This window comes from Oncorhynchus gorbuscha, linkage group LG11 (genome assembly GCF_021184085.1).
Source record: "Oncorhynchus gorbuscha isolate QuinsamMale2020 ecotype Even-year linkage group LG11, OgorEven_v1.0, whole genome shotgun sequence".
NCBI lineage: Eukaryota > Metazoa > Chordata > Actinopteri > Salmoniformes > Salmonidae > Oncorhynchus > Oncorhynchus gorbuscha.
In genome coordinates, this window is record NC_060183.1 from 67,322,452 (window position 1) to 67,340,430 (window position 17,979).

The 17,979-nt window shown below is 45.2% G+C and overlaps 1 protein-coding gene across 5 annotated transcripts in view; it reads left to right on the plus strand.

Annotated features, from left to right (window-relative positions):
- Nucleotides 1–17,979, plus strand: part of LOC124049150 (collagen alpha-1(XI) chain-like) — a 143,432-nt gene that overhangs the window by 56,985 nt on the left and 68,468 nt on the right. For all 5 annotated transcript variants that reach the window (XM_046370518.1, XM_046370520.1, XM_046370521.1 and 2 more), the window contains exons 5-9: nucleotides 11,440–11,571; nucleotides 13,970–14,095; nucleotides 14,399–14,815; nucleotides 14,969–15,478; nucleotides 16,403–16,459. In XM_046370518.1, coding sequence (XP_046226474.1) covers nucleotides 11,440–11,571; nucleotides 13,970–14,095; nucleotides 14,399–14,815; nucleotides 14,969–15,478; nucleotides 16,403–16,459 — 1,242 coding nt within the window. The remainder of the gene's footprint in view (nucleotides 1–11,439; nucleotides 11,572–13,969; nucleotides 14,096–14,398; nucleotides 14,816–14,968; nucleotides 15,479–16,402; nucleotides 16,460–17,979) is intronic.

A 17,979-nucleotide genomic window follows, 5' to 3' on the forward strand; every position in this document is an offset into this window, starting at 1 on the left:
AGAGAGAGAGAGAATAGGATGAGAGGGAGATGGGGGGATGAGAGAGAGGGGGGAGGGTGATGAGAGAAAGAGAAAGTGAGAGCGAGAGAGAGAGAGAAGGGATGAGAGAGAGAAAGAGAGGGAGAGAGAGAATGTGTGTCTGTGTGTGCACAGCTGTGTTAGTGTGTTACAGCTTTAGGGATTTTCCAATTTGGAAATTCTACCTTTGTAAAATTTCAGTCAGAACTAATGGAGAATATCCAGAACAGTTCACTCGCTCAGTAGGACAACCAATTAATAGAAGGATTATGACATACAAGCCAGGGATGACCCAAAAACAACAGGTGTAACCGGTGGAACGGAAAATCAAAGCACTGGGCTCTCCATTTCGACAATAACATACTGATCCTCCAAAAAAGGGTAAATGTAGACAGAGAAGACAGAGAAAGAGACAGAGAAAGAGACAGAGACATAGAAGGGGGGTGAAGGAAATAGAATGCTAGAAATGGAGTGATGCACAGATATAGAAAGAGAGCCAACGAGGTAGAAAGAGAGAGAATGAGAGACAGATAATGGGAGAGAGAGAGAGAGAGAGTTCTGGAGAGAGAGGGAGAGGGAGAGGGAGGGAGGGAGGGAGGGAGGGAGGGAGGGAGGGAGGGAGAGGGAGAGGGAGAGGGAGAGGGAGACAGGAAGAGGGAGGAGAGAGGGAGAGGAGAGGGAGGGAGGGAGGGGAGAGGGAGGGAGGGAGGGAGAGGGAGGGAGGGAGGGAGGGAGGGAGAGAGGGAGGGAGGGAGGGAGGGAGGGAGGGAGGGAGAGAGGGAGAGGGAGGGAGGGACAGAGAGGGAGAGAGGGAGGGGGAGAGACAGAGAGGGAGGGGAGTCGCCGGTAGGCGCAGGCATCAGGGGAGGGAGGGAGGGAGGGAGAGAGAGGGAGAGGGAGAGAGGGAGAGGAGAGGAGAGAGAGAGAGAGAGAGGGAGAGGAGGGAGGGAGGGAGAGAGGGAGGAGAGAGGGAAAGAACCAAAGAGGGAGAGGGGAGAGGGAGAGGGAGAGGGAGAGGGAGAGGGAGAGAGAGATGTAGAACCCTCTGTGGAAAGGGTTTTACATTAAATCCAAAAGAGTTCTACCTGGAACCAAAAGGGTTTGTATTTGGGGACAGCCAAATAATTTATTTCTAAGAGTGTACATATGTAGACAGTGACAGAGATAGAGGAAGAGATGGAGACAGAGGTCTAACCACATATAGACAGAGGTAGAGAAAGAGATGTGGACAGAGAGGTCTAACCACATATAGACAGAGGTGGAAATGGAGACAGAGACAGAGAGGTCTAACCACATATAGACAGAGGTGGAAATGAAGACAGAGACAGAGAGGTCTAACCACATATAGACAGAGGTAGAGATGGAGACAGAGAGGTCTAACCACATATAGACAGAGGTAGAGATGGAGACAGAGAGGTCTAACCACATATAAACAGAGGTAGAGATGGAGACAGAGAGGTCTAACCACATATAAACAGAGGTAGAGATGGAGACAGAGAGGTCTAACCACATACAGACAGAGGTAGAGATGGAGACAGAGAGGTCTAACAACATACAGACAGAGGTAGAGATGGAGAAAGAGGTCTGACCACATACAGACAGAGGTATAGATGGAGATAGAGAGATCTAATCACATACAGACAGAGGTAGAGATGGAGACAGAGAGGTCTAACCACATACATACAGAGGTAGAGATGGAGACAAAGAGGTCTAACGACATACAGACAGAGGTAGAGATGGAGAAAGAGGTCTAATCACATACATACAGAGGTAGAGATGGAGACAGAGAGGTCTAACCACATATAGACAGAGGTAGAGATGGAGACAGAGAGGTCTAATCACATACAGACAGAGGTCGAGATGGAGATGGATAGAGTGAGATGTCTAACCAGAGAAAGAGAGAAAGAGAGCTTGCTAGCCACAGATATCGACAGAGACAGAGAGTGTGAGCCAGGTTTTTGGTCCAGACCCTGGAAAGAATGTGTAGTTCTCTTCTCTCTCCACTGATGTCAGCCTTTGAACGGTGGCCATGTCGCATTACATCATCAAGAGGTTTCCATGGCACTGCTGATAGGTTATCCCAGGATGGGGTGTCTGGACAGGGGGGCTGGCGGTGGAAGGAGAGGGGGAGGAAGAAAAAGAGAGTAAATGGAAAGACATGGAGGAGGATGAGGTAAAGATAGAGGGATGAGTGAGGGAAATACAGAGGGAGGGATGAGGGGAAGAATTGGGGAGATGGGATGTAGAAAAACAGTGAGATGGCAAGTAGGTTGAAGTGAGAAGTAGATAGGTGGAGAGGAGAGGACTTACAGTAGAGACAGGGGTTAGAGTAGATAGGTGGAGAGGAGAGGACTTACAGTAGAGACAGGGGTTAGAGTAGATAGGTGGAGAGGACTTACAGTAGAGACAGGGGTTAGAGTAGATAGGTGGAGAGGAGAGGACTTACAGTAGAGACAGGGGTTAGAGTAGATAGGTGGAGAGGAGAGGACTTACAGTAGAGACAGGGGTTAGAGTAGATAGGTGGAGAGGACTTACAGTAGAGACAGGGGTTAGAGTAGATAGGTGGAGAGGAGAGGACTTACAGTAGAGACAGGGGTTATAGTAGATAGGTGGAGAGGACTTACAGTAGAGACATGGGTTAGAGTAGATAGGTGGAGAGGACTTACAGTAGAGACAGGGGTTAGAGTAGATAGGTGGAGATGACTTACAGTAGAGACAGGGGTTAGAGTAGATAGGTGGAGAGGAGAGGACTTACAGTAGAGACAGGGGTTAGAGTAGATAGGTGGAGAGGAGAGGACTTACAGTAGAGACAGGGGTTAGAGTAGATAGGTGGAGAGGACTTACAGTAGAGACAGGGGTTAGAGTAGATAGGTGGAGATGACTTACAGTAGAGACAGGGGTTAGAGTAGATAGGTGGAGAGGACTTACAGTAGAGACAGGGGTTAGAGTAGATAGGTGGAGAGGACTTACAGTAGAGACAGGGGTTAGAGTAGATAGGTGGAGAGGACTTACAGTAGAGACAGGGGTTAGAGTAGATAGATGGAGAGGACTTACAGTAGAGACAGGGGTTAGAGTAAGGCTTAGGCAGAGAGGAGAGCACTTACAGTAGAGACAGGGGTTAGAGTAGATAGGTGGAGAGGACTTACAGTAGAGACAGGGGTTAGAGTAGATAGGTGGAGAGGACTTACAGTAGAGACAGGGGTTAGAGTAGATAGGTGGAGAGGACTTACAGTAGAGACAGGGGTTAGAGTAAGGCTTAGGCAGGGGGAGTATGGAGTATAGATAGAACCTTTTCTTCGAAGAGTGTTGAGCAAAGGAAAGGAGTTTTGCATGTTCTTTCCTCTTCTTCACTTTGGAGGAACTCTTTTCTCTCTCCTTTGTTGCTTAATTATAATTCCAAAGACTCCCTTTAAAAAGATTGACAGTAGAGCTAGCCGAAGTCCTATCAGGAAGATGTGTCTGTATTGGATTAGCGTTTAAGTTCCTGCCCCATAGGTCAACAAGTGAAAGGAAAAGCATTTGATTAAACTTACTACGCCATTACATACATTTTCATTCACTCCCCTCAAATGCATCAAAGTATTCCTATTCTTATTATAGCTGTTTTATCTAGTTTCCCTACCTCGGTGTGTCAGTTTTTCCAGCTGGGTGAGTAGTGGTTCATAAACCCAGCGGACTCCATGGCCTGTAGTGAGGAGTGGGCATCAGTGATGTCCGCAGTTCTCCATTGGGGCTCCACAGGCTCCTGTTTTATTGTTTCCCAATTATTAGCCCTTATAGCAGAGCTACTGTAGCAGTCTCTTAGTCATAAAGCTGAATTTGCCCCAGCATATACAGTAAGTCATAACTCTAACTTACGTGTTGCCTAACTTTACCTCTAAAAAGTAGATTTTCACAAGTATTTGTTTGGGTACTTTAATATTTCATATACAGTATAATACCTGTAAAACTATATTTTCCTGTGCATTGAAACACTTTTTAAACCTTTTTCAGACGTGTGTCACAAAGAGGCAGTAGATAGTTCTAAAAGCAGCCTTGTTGTTGACTGATGCTAAACAGATGCTACAGTTCCTTGCAAAACTATTCATCCCCTTTGGTGATTTTCCTATTTTGTTGCATTACAACCTGTAATTTAAATACATTTTTATTTGGATTTCATGTAATTGACATACACAAAAAAGTCCAAATTAGTGAAGTGAAATGAACAAAAGAACTTGTTTCAAAATATTAAAATAAATAAAAAACGGAAAGTGGCGCATGCATATGTAATGTATTCACCACCTTTGCAATAAAATCTGGTGCAACCAATTACCTTCAGAAGTCACATAATTAGTCAAATAACGTTCACCTGTGTGCAATCTGTGTCACATGATCTGTCACATGATCTCAGTATATATACACCTGTTCTGAAAGGCCCCAGGGTCTGCAACACCAAGCAAGCGGCACTATGAAGACCAAGGAGCTCTCCAAACAGGTCAGGGACAAAGTTGTGGAGAAGTACAGATCAGAGTTGAGCTCTAAAAAAATATCAGAAACTTTGAACATCCCACGTAGCACCATTAAATCCATTATTAAAACAATTGAAAGAATATGGCAGCACAACAAACCTTCCAAGAGAGGGCTGCCCACCAAAACTCACGGACCTGGCAAAGAGGGCAGTAATCAGAGAGGCAACAAAGAGACCAAAGATAACCCTGAAGGAGCTGCAAAGCTCCACAGCGGAGATTGGAGTATCTGTCCATAGGACCACTTTAAGCTGTACACTCCACAGAGCTGGGCGTACGGAAGAGTGGCCAGAAAACAGCCATTGCTTAAAGAAAAAAATAAGCAAATATGTTTGGTGTTCACCAAAAGGCATGTGTGAGACTCCCCAAACATATGAAAGAAGGTACTCTGGTCAGATGAGACTACAATTGAGGGGAGGGTGAGGTGGTAAGAGAGGGGGAGAGGAGGGGGAGGGAGGGTGAGAGGGGGCGAAAGGGTCTGGAGAATAACTCAGGTGGGTAAACCCCATCAGGAAGCTGAAAAGATTTGGCATGGGCCCTCAGAACCTCAAAAAGTTCTACAGCTGCACCATTGAGAGCAGCTTGACTGGCTACATCACTGCTTGTGATGCATCACTGCAACTACTTGGCATCCGACCACAAAGTGCTACAGAGGGTAGTGCGAATGGCTCAGTACATCACCAGGGCGAACTCCCTGCCATCCAGCACCTCTATACCAGGCGTTGTCAGAGGACGGCCCTAAAACTAGCCACCCAAGTCCTATACTGTTATCTCTGCTATTTCACTGCAAGTGGTAGCGATACACCAACTCTAGAACCAACTGGATCCTGGACATCTTCTATCCCCAAGGCATAAGACTGTTGAATAGCTAGTTACAGAGTTAACCAATAGCTACCCGGACAATCTGCATTGATCCCCGTTTACACTAACTCTTTTGATCCATCCTACACTGTTGCTACTGTTATCCTGTTGCCTAGTAACTTTACCCCTACCTATATGTACATCCTGTATCAACCTCAATTACCTCAAACCCCTGCACATCAACTCTGTACTGGTACCCTGTGTATATAGCCAAGTTATCTTTAATCATTGTGTATTTATTCCTCTAGTTATTATTTTTATATTTTCCTCTATGCATTGTTGTGAAGTAAGCATTTCACTGTTAGTCTACAGCTGTTGTTTACGAAGAATGTGACAAATACAGTTTGATTTGGTGTCTGTGTGTGTCTAAAGGCGTCCTCATGCTTCCCACCCAAAACAGTTCCCAAGAATTTGTGCATATATTATGATGACATTTTTGTGACGTTTTTAGTAGTTTTGGACTTGGGTAAGGTTTTTTTTGGCTGCTTGGGCACACAAATGTTGTTCTTGAGGCAAAGTCGGTGGCCGAAGTCTACTCTCGTTTGTCATTGATTGGTCAACAGTAGGGATTCTTCAGTAAAGTCTTTGTTGTCATTCAACGAGAGACGACTTGTTTTCATGCACATTTTTTCATTGAGAAATACTGCACCAAACATCTTAGTTAGATGTATAATTGCGCGACTAAGATCACCTCGGCAAAAACATCCAAAATTAACGACAGATTTCTCAAGTTATCTTAGATCATGTGTCAAACTCATTCCAAAGAGGGGCGAATGTCTGCGGGTTTTAGCTCCTCCCTTGTACTTGATTGATGAATTAAGGTCATTAATTAGTAAAGAACTCCCCTCACCTGGTTGTCTAGTTCTTAATTTAAAGGAAAAAACAAAAACCTGCAGACACTACACCTTGCATGGAATGAATTTGACACTTGTCTTAGGTTTTGAGGAAGTGGGTAATGGCTGCGACATCTCAAAATGGACAAACAGTAATATTGCTGTTTTGTATTGTTTTTCAAGTCAATGTCTTTTAAGGGTGTATGCGAGCACACATTCGGTTCTCCTAGCCAAGTTTGGCTAGGCGCCAGATGGACTGAAGCATGCTGACGCCTTAATTGTGTGTGTGGGGATATGTGTGGTGTGGGGTGTCTGTGAAGCTGTCTGAAAGGACATTTGATGGTATATATGGGTGACTGCAATTCTAACGGTGTGTATATTACTGTGACAATTTGTGTGTGTGTGTGTTAGTATTGCTGTGTCTTTGTGTATGTGTGTTACCAAGTCCAAGGTTGTTTCATCTCTTGAGTCAATAAGTCAGGACAAAGAGAGCAGAGTAGTAGAACTATGTGGTGTTTTGTTCAGCGCAATTACCACTGTAATGGTGCCACTGAGCTGGGAGTAATGAGTGGTGCTGTTAGTGAAGTGTGAGGTGGCCCTTTCCCAGGTTCCCATGTCACCCACCCTGCACTGCAGGCATCAGCAGGAGGGGGGTGATAACATCATCCCTTTATAGCCGCACTTACTCAAAACAAGCCTTTCCTGGGTTTTATGCTTGAATTCTCCAATTACTGCCGAGAGAGAGAGAGAATACTGTATATATATATATATATATATCCTCTTTTCGGTACTTCTCTTTATGGTGAACCAGTTAGTATGCAACAAGCTCTCACCTCACCATGCCATTAAAATATACAAGCAGATACACTGAATTTAATATGCTGCTCAAGATTATATGAGGATGATTCATTTGCTCAGATGATTGGCTTTACATGTGGTAGAACCATAGAATGCTCTCCTGCCGCCAGCTGGGCACAAATGAAACAGCAGTGGTTTCTGTCTGGAAGGTCGATGGTGGACCTTGATCTATTGTAACACAATAAAGGTGCAGGAAAAAGGCTTTTATTTTGAAATGCTACAGATACAGACAAACATTCTCTATTCTTCATTTAGATGCTTTCTATATCTAATTTAGAGCCCAAACACTTAGCCTTCCCTTTTAACATGCTGTATGTGAGTAAAATGTTTGGCCTGCTACTCCACACCTCAGCCTGCTACTCCACACCTCAGACTGCTACTCCATAACTCAGACTACTACTCTATAACTTAGTACTACTCCATAACTCAGACTGCTACTCCATAACTCAGACTACTACTCCATAACTCAGACTGCTACTCCATAACTCAGACTGCTACTCCACACCTCAGACTGCTACTCCATAACTCAGTACTACTCCATAACTCAGACTACTACTCTATAACTCAGTACTACTCCATAACTCAGACTGCTACTCCATAACTCAGACTGCTACTCCACACCTCAGACTGCTACTCCATAACTCAGCCTGCTACTCCACACCTCAGACTGCTACTCCATAACTCAGCCTGCTACACCACACCTCAGACTGCTACTCCATAACTCAGCTTGCTACTCCACATCTCAGACTGCTACTCCATAACTCAGCCTGCTACTCCACACCTCAGACTGCTACTCCATAACTCAGCCTGCTACACCACACCTCAGACTGCTACTCCATAACTCAGACTACTACTCTATAACTCAGTACTACTCCAAAACTCAGACTGCTACTCCATAACTCAGACTGCTGCTCCACACCTCATACTGCTACTCCATAACTTATACTGCTACTCCATAACTCAGACTGCTACTCCACACCTCAGACTGCTACTCCATAACTCAGACTACTACTCCATAACTCAGACTACTGCTCCATAACTCAGACTACTACTCCATAACTCAGACTACTACTCCATAACTCAGACTACTACTCCATAACTCAGACTACTACTCCATAACTCAGACTGCTACTCCATAACTCAGAGTAGTACTCCATAACTCAGATCAGACTACTACTCCATAACTCAGACTACTACTCCATAACTCAGATCAGACTACTACTCCATAACTCAGACTATTGCTCCATAACTCAGACTAATACTCCATAACTCAGACTTCTACTAAATAACTCAGACTACTACCCCATAAATCAGACTGCTACTCCAAAACTCAGACTACTAGTCCATAACTCAGATCAGACTACTACTCCATAACTCAGACTATTGCTCCATAACTCAGACTACTACTCCATAACTCCGACTACTGCTCCATAACTCAGACTGCTACTCCATAACTCAGACTACTACTCCATAACTCAGACTGCTACTCCATAACTCAGACTGCTACTCCATAACACAGACTACTACTCCATAACTCAGACTACTACTCCATAACTCAGACTACTACTCCATAACTCAGACTACTACTCCATAACTCAGACTGCTACTCCATAACTCAGACTACTGCTTCATAACTCAGATCAGACTGCTACTCCATAACTCAGAATGCTACTCCATAACTCAGACTACTACTCCATAACTCAGACTACTACTCCATAACTCAGACTACTACTCCATAACTCAGACTGCTACTCCATAACTCAGACTGCTACTCCATAACTAAAAGCCAAAGGCAGCAGTTTTTCCACTGGAGCGATGTGGTTAAATAGGCTGGCTAGGTGACAGTGTCAGAAAGTACAGGGTGTCTCTCTGTTCTCTACCCATCCTATAATCTGCAATCTTTTTATTTCTTCTCTTGGGTTCAACCAAACTACTGCTTGTCCATGCCAAACTGACTGACTGAATTCTGTTAAGCTGTGCGTTTGACTCCAATGAGAGAATCCATTGAGGTGTAGATATACAAGTTCCCCAAGACTGTATTAGTTCAGCTGCAGTGCCAATACCCATTGCCTTCTAACATGGTTGGTTGGGTGAAGGCTTGGCAAAATCTACTGAAAACATCAGGTCTGCATTGTATAGGATGAACACTTTGGCAGCATGCGATATGATAAATAATATATGAGTGTACATCAGGGGAGTGTTGTAATGACATCCACCAGCAGTCTCTGTACTGCCAGCTCATGCAACACTTGGCTGGGCCTTTATGTTATTAAGAGGCCACGCCTACATCCCAAATGGCACCCTATTCTCTATATAGTGCACTACTCTGACCAGCGCCCATGCTAACACCTCCAGGCCAAAGGAACAAACAAACACGTGTGATTCCAGCTGGGAATGATTCTTTCAAGAGATTGTTTTCTCTTGACAATAACTCCTAATCAGGGTTCTACAGTGTGACCATTTTACACAGCTTCCCTCGTAACCTGTACGAAGACGTCAGTGTGTGTGCTCATAAAACAAATCTGTGGTGGTGTTCTCATTGCTCCAGCGATGTCCTCGGCGTCTGTTACTGGGTGAACTGAGGATCGCACCACGTGTGGTCGGAATCCTCCTGATAGCCTGGGGGAGGGAAAGGGGGAGAAAGAGAGATGTTGAAGGGGAAGCATCTAGTTATTTCCTTCACTCTCCCAGAGCTGTCTAAATGTTGTTTTATTGCATTTTCAATAAGCTAATGGGCAGCCATCCTGAACTTCTACTGTAGGGCCGTTGTGGTTCAAAATATAGAGATACACGTACAGACCCGTAGACAACTTAGTACTGACACCGTATCTGTTTGGTGAAGATCCATGTTTGTTCAAATGACCATTTTCCAGTTCCAACATTGAACAAACAGAAATTGGCATCTTCCAGCATCTTAACAGCCCCAATGGCCTGGATATCCTGCGAGCCTTGAGTGTATTGCTGGAGGGGCCAGCAGACCTCTTTGTCTGGAAGACAGAGTCCTAGTTTGTTTCCCTGTCATCCATCATGAAGACAGAAACCAGCCAGAAAACAACAGGAAACGGCTGCATTGGACTGTGGTGTCGTTCATGTAGAGAATCAGTACGTATGAAACAAGTGATGTTATAGTAGAGAGCTTCAGATTCCTGTTTTTCAACAAACTGTTGTTGCTTGGACCACAAGTGACAAATAATCTCTTTTAATAACAACGATTCTCCATGCATGGAAAAACAAAACAATGTTATGAGTTATTTTGAACTTCTGTCAGATGGATTTAATGAAAGACTGATGTCATCTCAAAGTCATTTCTTTCCTTTTATGAGGGCTGGAGATTGTATAGTTTGACGTACCTACATATTTCGGTGTGTACATACATTAATTAAAAACATGATGGCATATGGCCTGCTGGTATTTATGAGGAAATGTTATGTGTGGTTTGTAGCAGTCTTCAACATGTTTAATCATGGTTTGTATGTTCGTTTTTAAAATCTGTGTTCATTGCTTGATATGTCTTGTTAACGTTGGCTCAGAAAATGTATATAAGTATAGTTGAGGCTCCAGTCTAGTCAAGGATGAAAAATATAGCACTCGCACCCAACTCCCCATGCAGCCTGGGGATCCTTCTGAGCCCCCCCCCCACTCTCTCTGTATCTCTCTCTCTCTCTCTCTCTCTCTCTCTCTCTCTCTCTCTCTCTCTCTCTCTCTCTCTCTCTCTCTCTCTCTCTCTCTCTCTCTCTCTCTCTCTCTCTCTCTCTCTCTCCCTGTACAGTGACCTCTGTAAATCAGCATGTTCATTGGATGTGTGTGAGAGCAGGTTGGCTCATGTCCTCTCCATAGCACGTCAACCTGGATCACTTTGTCTACCGTGATGAGCTCGGGGCCAAATCACTCATTTCCCTTTTAGCACAGGGATTGATTTGCAGTATGTTGTGAGAATATTGGTTAATCTGATGGTAAAAACTGTTACCCTGTGAGAATACTATTCAATGGTGAAATGTGTGTGTGTGTGCATTCATGCGTGCGTGCGTGTGCCTCAAACTTTCCATGTTCACATTAGTTGCTCCCTCCCGCCTCTCCCATGTAGCCTGTTCTTTAATGTTCTGTAATGTCCCAGTGTTTAGTACTAATCAGAAAGGACTGTTGGACATGGGACAGAGTTCTTTAGGACTTAGTCACCTCATCCATGTTTCAGTGCCTTGACCTAGTTTGAGCAGTTTGTGTTTAGCCTGCAGAGCACTGCAATACACATGTTCTCTCTTTACTTGATTTATTTACAAAATGTTTTGTTTGTTTGTTTGTTTCCATCCATTTTTACTTCCTGGTTACAGTTGTTTCATAAATTCCTGTTTTCGGTGTGTTTCCAGGGAGACATCCAGCAGTTGTTGATTGTGGCGGACCACCGTGCTGCCTATGACTACTGTGAACACTACAGCCCCGACTGTGAGGTTCCTGTCCCAGAGCAGCCCCAAGCCCAGGACCCCAACACAGACGAATATGTGAGTCACTTCATCACCTCTCCAGACTCTTACAGTATATTTACAGTATGTTTTATACTCTATCCTTCTTTTCAGTTGGGTCTCTCTCTTCTTACGTCTCAAGGTAATTGTCTTCAGGTCGAAGTCAACATGCTGTGTTGGCTTGAGAAGTTGAACAACTAGATAACAAACTACTGTACGTAATAAATTGCTCATTTTTGAACAGGCAGAGGTTAAGGGAAACTATTGGTCAGGGTGTGTCCTTTGGGGCCTTATGAGGAGTACCTGTTCTAGCAAGAACATAAAAGACAACCAAAGAAGCTCTAATTTCCAGGTTCAAACAGTCAAGGAGTTCAGTGCATTATATCAAATACAGCATACCCTGAGGCCTTCCCTGATATTCCCTGATACAGTATTCCTTCATCCCTTTATCAATAAGCGGTTCTTTGATTAGGGATCAGGCTGTGTTGGTTGGACAAACTACTGGAATGAAAGAGCTGCATCGCCGGGGGGAAAAAAATGCTGTCTGCCAGAGAGAAAGTGCTGAGTGCTGGGAAATCAAAAGGGTTGGATCTGCTATGCAGTTATAGAGGGAATTAAATATGCAGGAATGGCAGACTACTTGCCTAAGCCTGTATCTCCATACTCTATGCTGAATGGAGATTTTCTTTCTATATCTGCCCCCAATCTATTAAACAACTCTGCTGTCCTAGCTTGGCATGGTAAGTCTGAATCCTTTGGAGGAGAACGACATTATCAATTCAACAAGCTAACCAACCACACACCCTTGGACTCTTTCCAGTTGAAGTGGTGATCTCAGCTTTCTTATGAAGTGAACTAGTCAGAGAGAGAACCAGAACCATAGTGTGCCCAATCACAACTCCCGTACCTCTCATCTCAGCCCATCTGGAGCTGTTTAGAACCAAAGGGAACCGGTTCACCCTGACATAGTAGAACCGTAGTAGTAGTACCATAGTAGAACTACAGCCAAACCAGAGTCAAACGTAACTGTCACAAACACAAACCTCAAACATGTTTCAGACCTGTTTTGGGTCTGTTCATAATCTGGTTCCAAAAGTAGGGCTAATATGGAGCAGACCTCACAGAAAAGAAAAACTTCAGAATGACTGAAGCAACTAGTGCCTCTCTCCCCTCAGTACATGATGAGGATGAGCTCTATGACAGAGAGCTACTCTATGGCACGCCATCTTTCTGTGCATTGTACCTCCATAAGCAAGTAAAGTAAGTAAGCATACAATGGAAGTGCCCCCCACCCCTGCCGACCCACCCTTCTTAAAAACCTTCACTCCAGATCTACCTTCATACCACTTCCCTACCCCCCCCCCCCCCCCCCTCCCCACAGAACGGGTCAGGTAGGTTTGACATTCTTGGCGTGATTTCTGATCAGATTCAGACTCAGCCCAACTTTTGTTGGGGATTCATCCAGTGGAGGCCATGTTGAACCATGTTGAACCATGTTGAACCATGTTGAAACCATGTGATATTGATACCCTTCCACTAATTCCGCTTCAGCCATTGCCATGAGCCAGCCATTGCCTCCTCAATTAAGGTGCCACAAACCTCCTGTGACATCATCCCAATATCAGACACATCTGATTGTTATCATAATGTTTTCATAGAGTACAAAGCAATGTCTTTCTTTCTCTCTTTCTCTGTCTGTTGTCTAATATCTCTCTCTCTCTCTCTCTCTCTCTCTCTCTCTCTCTCTCTCTCTCTCTCTCTCTCATCACTATGTGTATGTCATTTCAACCATCAACCATTATCCATTTCCCTGTATGTATAGAGCACAGAGGAGGACCCTATCTGTTGTCATACAGTACAAATAAATGTTTTTTTTTTCTCTCTCTTTCTTTGCCTGTCTCACACTCTCTTACTGTCTCTCTCTCTTACTCTCTCTCTCTTTCTCTCTCTTTCTTTGTCTCTCTCTCTCCTACTCTCTCTCTCTGTCTTTCTCTCTCTTTCTTTGTCTCTCTCGCTCTCTCTCTCTCTCTCTCACACACACCCTCCTCTTATTACTTAGTCATTTTCAACCATCAACCATCATCCATTAAATCAATAATATACCAGAGGGGATGTGTTATGGGGATTATTGGAACGACATGATGTGGTCACTAGGAAGACGTGAGTTCTGTCAGCCAATAATCACCATAACTCACACCCTCAAGTATATTATTGCGTATATGAAACGGTTTTACACAGAAAGCAAGAACTATGAAATAATAACTTTCTGGTCAACCATTACTGTTAGTGGAGTGATCATAAAGTGATTAGATCATTTTTCGATAACGCATGACTAGCTGTGGTGTTGTGCTCAATAACACCACAGTTGGAATGCACTTTTGACCAATCCGATTGCTTGGCGGGAAGTAACCGTTTCATAATTCCCTGTATTGTATAGAACACAGAGGAGGACAGCTATTACTATGAGTATCCTTACTATGAGGACATGGATGGGAAACCTTCCGAGTCCACCTCCGAGACTGAGACTGACGAACAAGCTGGACCTGCCACGGAAGACGTAAAGGTACTGTCCCCTTTCTGTCCCATGTCCCCTGTCCTTTTAAAAGACTACCGTCTATCTCCAGTGGGGTAGGATTTGTCACCCTCTCCCCATCCCATACCTTGTTTTATAATGTAGTGATTGCTGTTGATGCTGAGTATGTTCCAATGTCAGTTTGGAATGACATCTTGGTCAGGTCGCCCTTTGAAAAGCTATTCTTTATCTCAATGACTTTAAATTAAAGTTACTGTAAATGAAAACAATTCATGAAAAGTGTTGTATAGGCTACAGTTTGTCTTCCTGACTTTGTGTTGTCCTCCTCTCCAGGTGTCCGTGCCAGAGAGCGGCCGTGTGGTCACCTCAGTCAAAGAGGTGGTGTCATCAGTCAGGGATACAGCCAGTCAGGGAGTCGAGGGCAAAGTGTTGACCGCCGTATCTACCGGCAGCGCCTCCGCTGCAGCAGGAGCCGGAGCCGCCGGCGAGGAGGCCTACGGGGAAGAGACCAGCCCTTACGATGGCTATGACACAGATAGTTATGGGAACTACGAATCATACTACGACGAGTCCACGGCCTCGCCCGACGCCAGTCGCAGAGTCACCATCAGCAGCTCAAGCACGGGGACCGGCGCAGGGGTGGAGCTGGACCTGGGGTTGGGGTCAAAGTTTGACCTGGGCACGGGGGCGGAGTTTGAGAAGGTCATCACCAGTAGTGGAGGAGTCACCATCACACGCAACAAGACCTCGGTGAGTTACACACTGTTGTTGTGTGCTTGTGTGGTAATGCCCTATGTTTTACCAGTTATATGTTGTATCTGGAATGTGTCACATAACATCTTATCGTATCTCGGTGTGTCCCATTGACTCACTGTCCCTGTCCTTTCCTCTCTGGTCTCTCAGGCTGGAGCAGGCTACAATGACAACTATGGTGAGGGTTATGACCTGTCCTATGGAGAGGGAGAGGAGTACAACATCGGTGGCGGTGGCCATGACAGTAGAACCAGCAGCAGCAGTACTGTCGAAATCGGTACTGGTGGTGGAGGTGGATCTGTATCGGTTGGGGGCGGTTCTGTTTCTGTTGGGGGCGGTTCCGTTTCCGTTGGTGGTGGTTCCGTTTCCGTTGGGGGCGGTTCTGTTTCCGTTGGGGGTGGTTCCGTCTCTGTAGGAGGATCTGCCAGCGCCGGAGGTGGGACGGCAAGAGCAGGAGCTGGAGCTGGGGATTCGGTTGCTGCGGGAGCCGGGGGCCAGGGTGTGGCTATTGAGGGAGACTACACTGATCTGGAGGGTGATCGGTTCAAAGAGGAGTCCATCTCTGAGTATGGGGACGCAGACTATGGTTATGGAGACCTGGACTACGGTGGACAGGAGGAGAAGGTGCTGCCAGCCGAGACAGACGAGTACTACGGACAGGTAAGGACGACGATAATAATCAAAATTGTAGTGATGATAATGATGATGGTGGTGCTGATGATGATGGTGATGCTGGCGATATACTATGATAATGATGGTGGTGGTGGTGGTGATGATGATGATGGTGGTGCTGATGATGATGGTGATGCCGGCGATATACTATGATAATGATGATGGTGGTGGTGGTGATGATGATGATGGTGGTGCTGATATTGATGATGGTGGTGGTGATGATGATGATGATGGTGGTGATGATGATGATGGTGATGGTGGCGATATACTATGATGATGATGATGGTGGTGGTGGTGGTGATGATGATGATGGTGATGGTGGCGATATACTATGATGATGATGATGGTGGTGGTGGTGGTGATGATGATGATGGTGGTGGTGGTGGTGGTGGTGGTGATGATGATGGTGGTGGTAATGATGATGATGATGATGATGATGGTGGTGGTAATGATGATGATGATGATGATGATGGTGATGATGATGATGGTGGTGCTGGTGATGATGATGATGGTGGTGCTAATGATGATGATGATGGTGGTGATGATGATGATGATGATGATGGTAATGATGATGGTGGTGGTGGAGATGATGATGGTAATGATGATGATGATGATGGTGGTGATGGTGGTGACGATGATGATGGTAATGATGATGATGATGATAGTGGTAACGATGATGATGGTGGTGGTGATGATGATGATGGTGGTGGTGCTGGTGATGATGGTGGTGGTGATGGTGATGATGGTGGTGGTTGTGGTGATGATGGTGGTGGTGGTGATATGATGGTGGTGGTGATAATGATTATGATGTCGGCGATAGACTATGATGATGATGATGGTGGTGGTGATAATGATTATGATGTCGGCGATAGACTATGATGATGATGATGGTAATGTTGATGTCATTTGCAGGTTGATGGGTCTCGGGGAGAGAAAGGACAGAAGGGAGAACCTGCTATCATTGAGCCTGTGAGTATAATTTATCCAACGTGTGTGTGTTTCACATACGTATGTCTGTGTGAGTGTGAGTGTGTGTTTCACATGTGTGTCTGCGTGATTGTGTGTATGATTATTTCAAAACCAAGCCATGAGTCATCACACACCACTGACTGACAATCATATAAATCACATGATGCAGTATAACACATTGGTCTCTGCATCCTCCTGCTGAGTCCTGCAGCACGGCCACCTCTGGTCCAAAGGTTGAACATTTGGACTATGGATACATAGAGGAAAATGATTGATCATCTGGAGTGTAAACACTCTGGGCTAGCATAAACACTGACCAGGGAGAGTGCAGCTGGGAAAGGGAGGGAAGAGAAAGAGAGAGAGGGGGAGAAGACAGAGGAAATATCCCAAAGACTTCCCCACCTCGCAGTGATCTAAAGATCTCACAGATGGAAAATAGCCAGTCTCTACTTGTGAGTTTTACTCCAGCACTCCACATTCATCAGGGGACGGTGTTGACTTGCAGAGCTAAAGCCATGGCTATACCTGATATGCCAATGTCATCACTGGTAGCCAATTCCTATGTTATGATCCATGAGTTCAATACCTCAATCTGACCTGAGTCACAGAACCACAGCTGTCTCCCTATAAACAAATGTCACTGGTCTCAACTGTATGTGCGTGTGCTTTACCACCCAGAATGAGCCTGTGAGTCCTCCATCTTGTTCACATTGTAAATAAACAAGGAGCAGAGCTCCCTCCTTTCAGTCCAATCCCCATTTGTCTGCAGTGACGACAACCCCCATCCCCCTGCCAGTCCCATCCAACCCACCCATACCACACACATACTCACCACACACACCATGGACGCATGGCCACACACATGCACGCACGCACTCACTCACACACTACACACACACACACACACTCCTCTATCTGTTTACTGCTGTGATCAGTCACTCTAAGCCTGAGTCCATACATCTACACAGGACCACTGTTTGACAGACAGACTTACAGTGCATTCGGAAAGTATTCATACCCCTGGACTTTTTTCACATTTTGTTATGTTACAGCCTTATTCTAAAATGGATGAAATAGTATTTTCCCCTCATCAGTCTACACACAATACCCCATAAAAACACGATTTTTGGGTTTACTTTTTTTTCTCACTTTTTCGCCCCAATTGGTAGTTACAGTCTTGTCCCATCTCTGCAACTCCCGTATGGACTCGGGGGAGGCGAAGGTCAAGAGCCATGTGTCCTCTGTAAACATGACACTGCCAAGCCGCACTGCTTCTTGACACATTGATCGCTTAACCCAATGCCAGCTGCACCAATGTGTTGGAGGAAACATCGTACATAACTGCCGACCGAAGTCAGCATGCATGGACCCTTCCCGCCACAAGGAATCACTAGAGCGTGATGGGACATGGACGTCCTGGCCGGGCAAACCCTTCCCTAACCCGGACGGCGCTGAGGCAATTGTGCGCCGCCTCGTGTCTCCAGGTCATGGCCTTCGCCCCAGTCTGACATCCTGAGTGC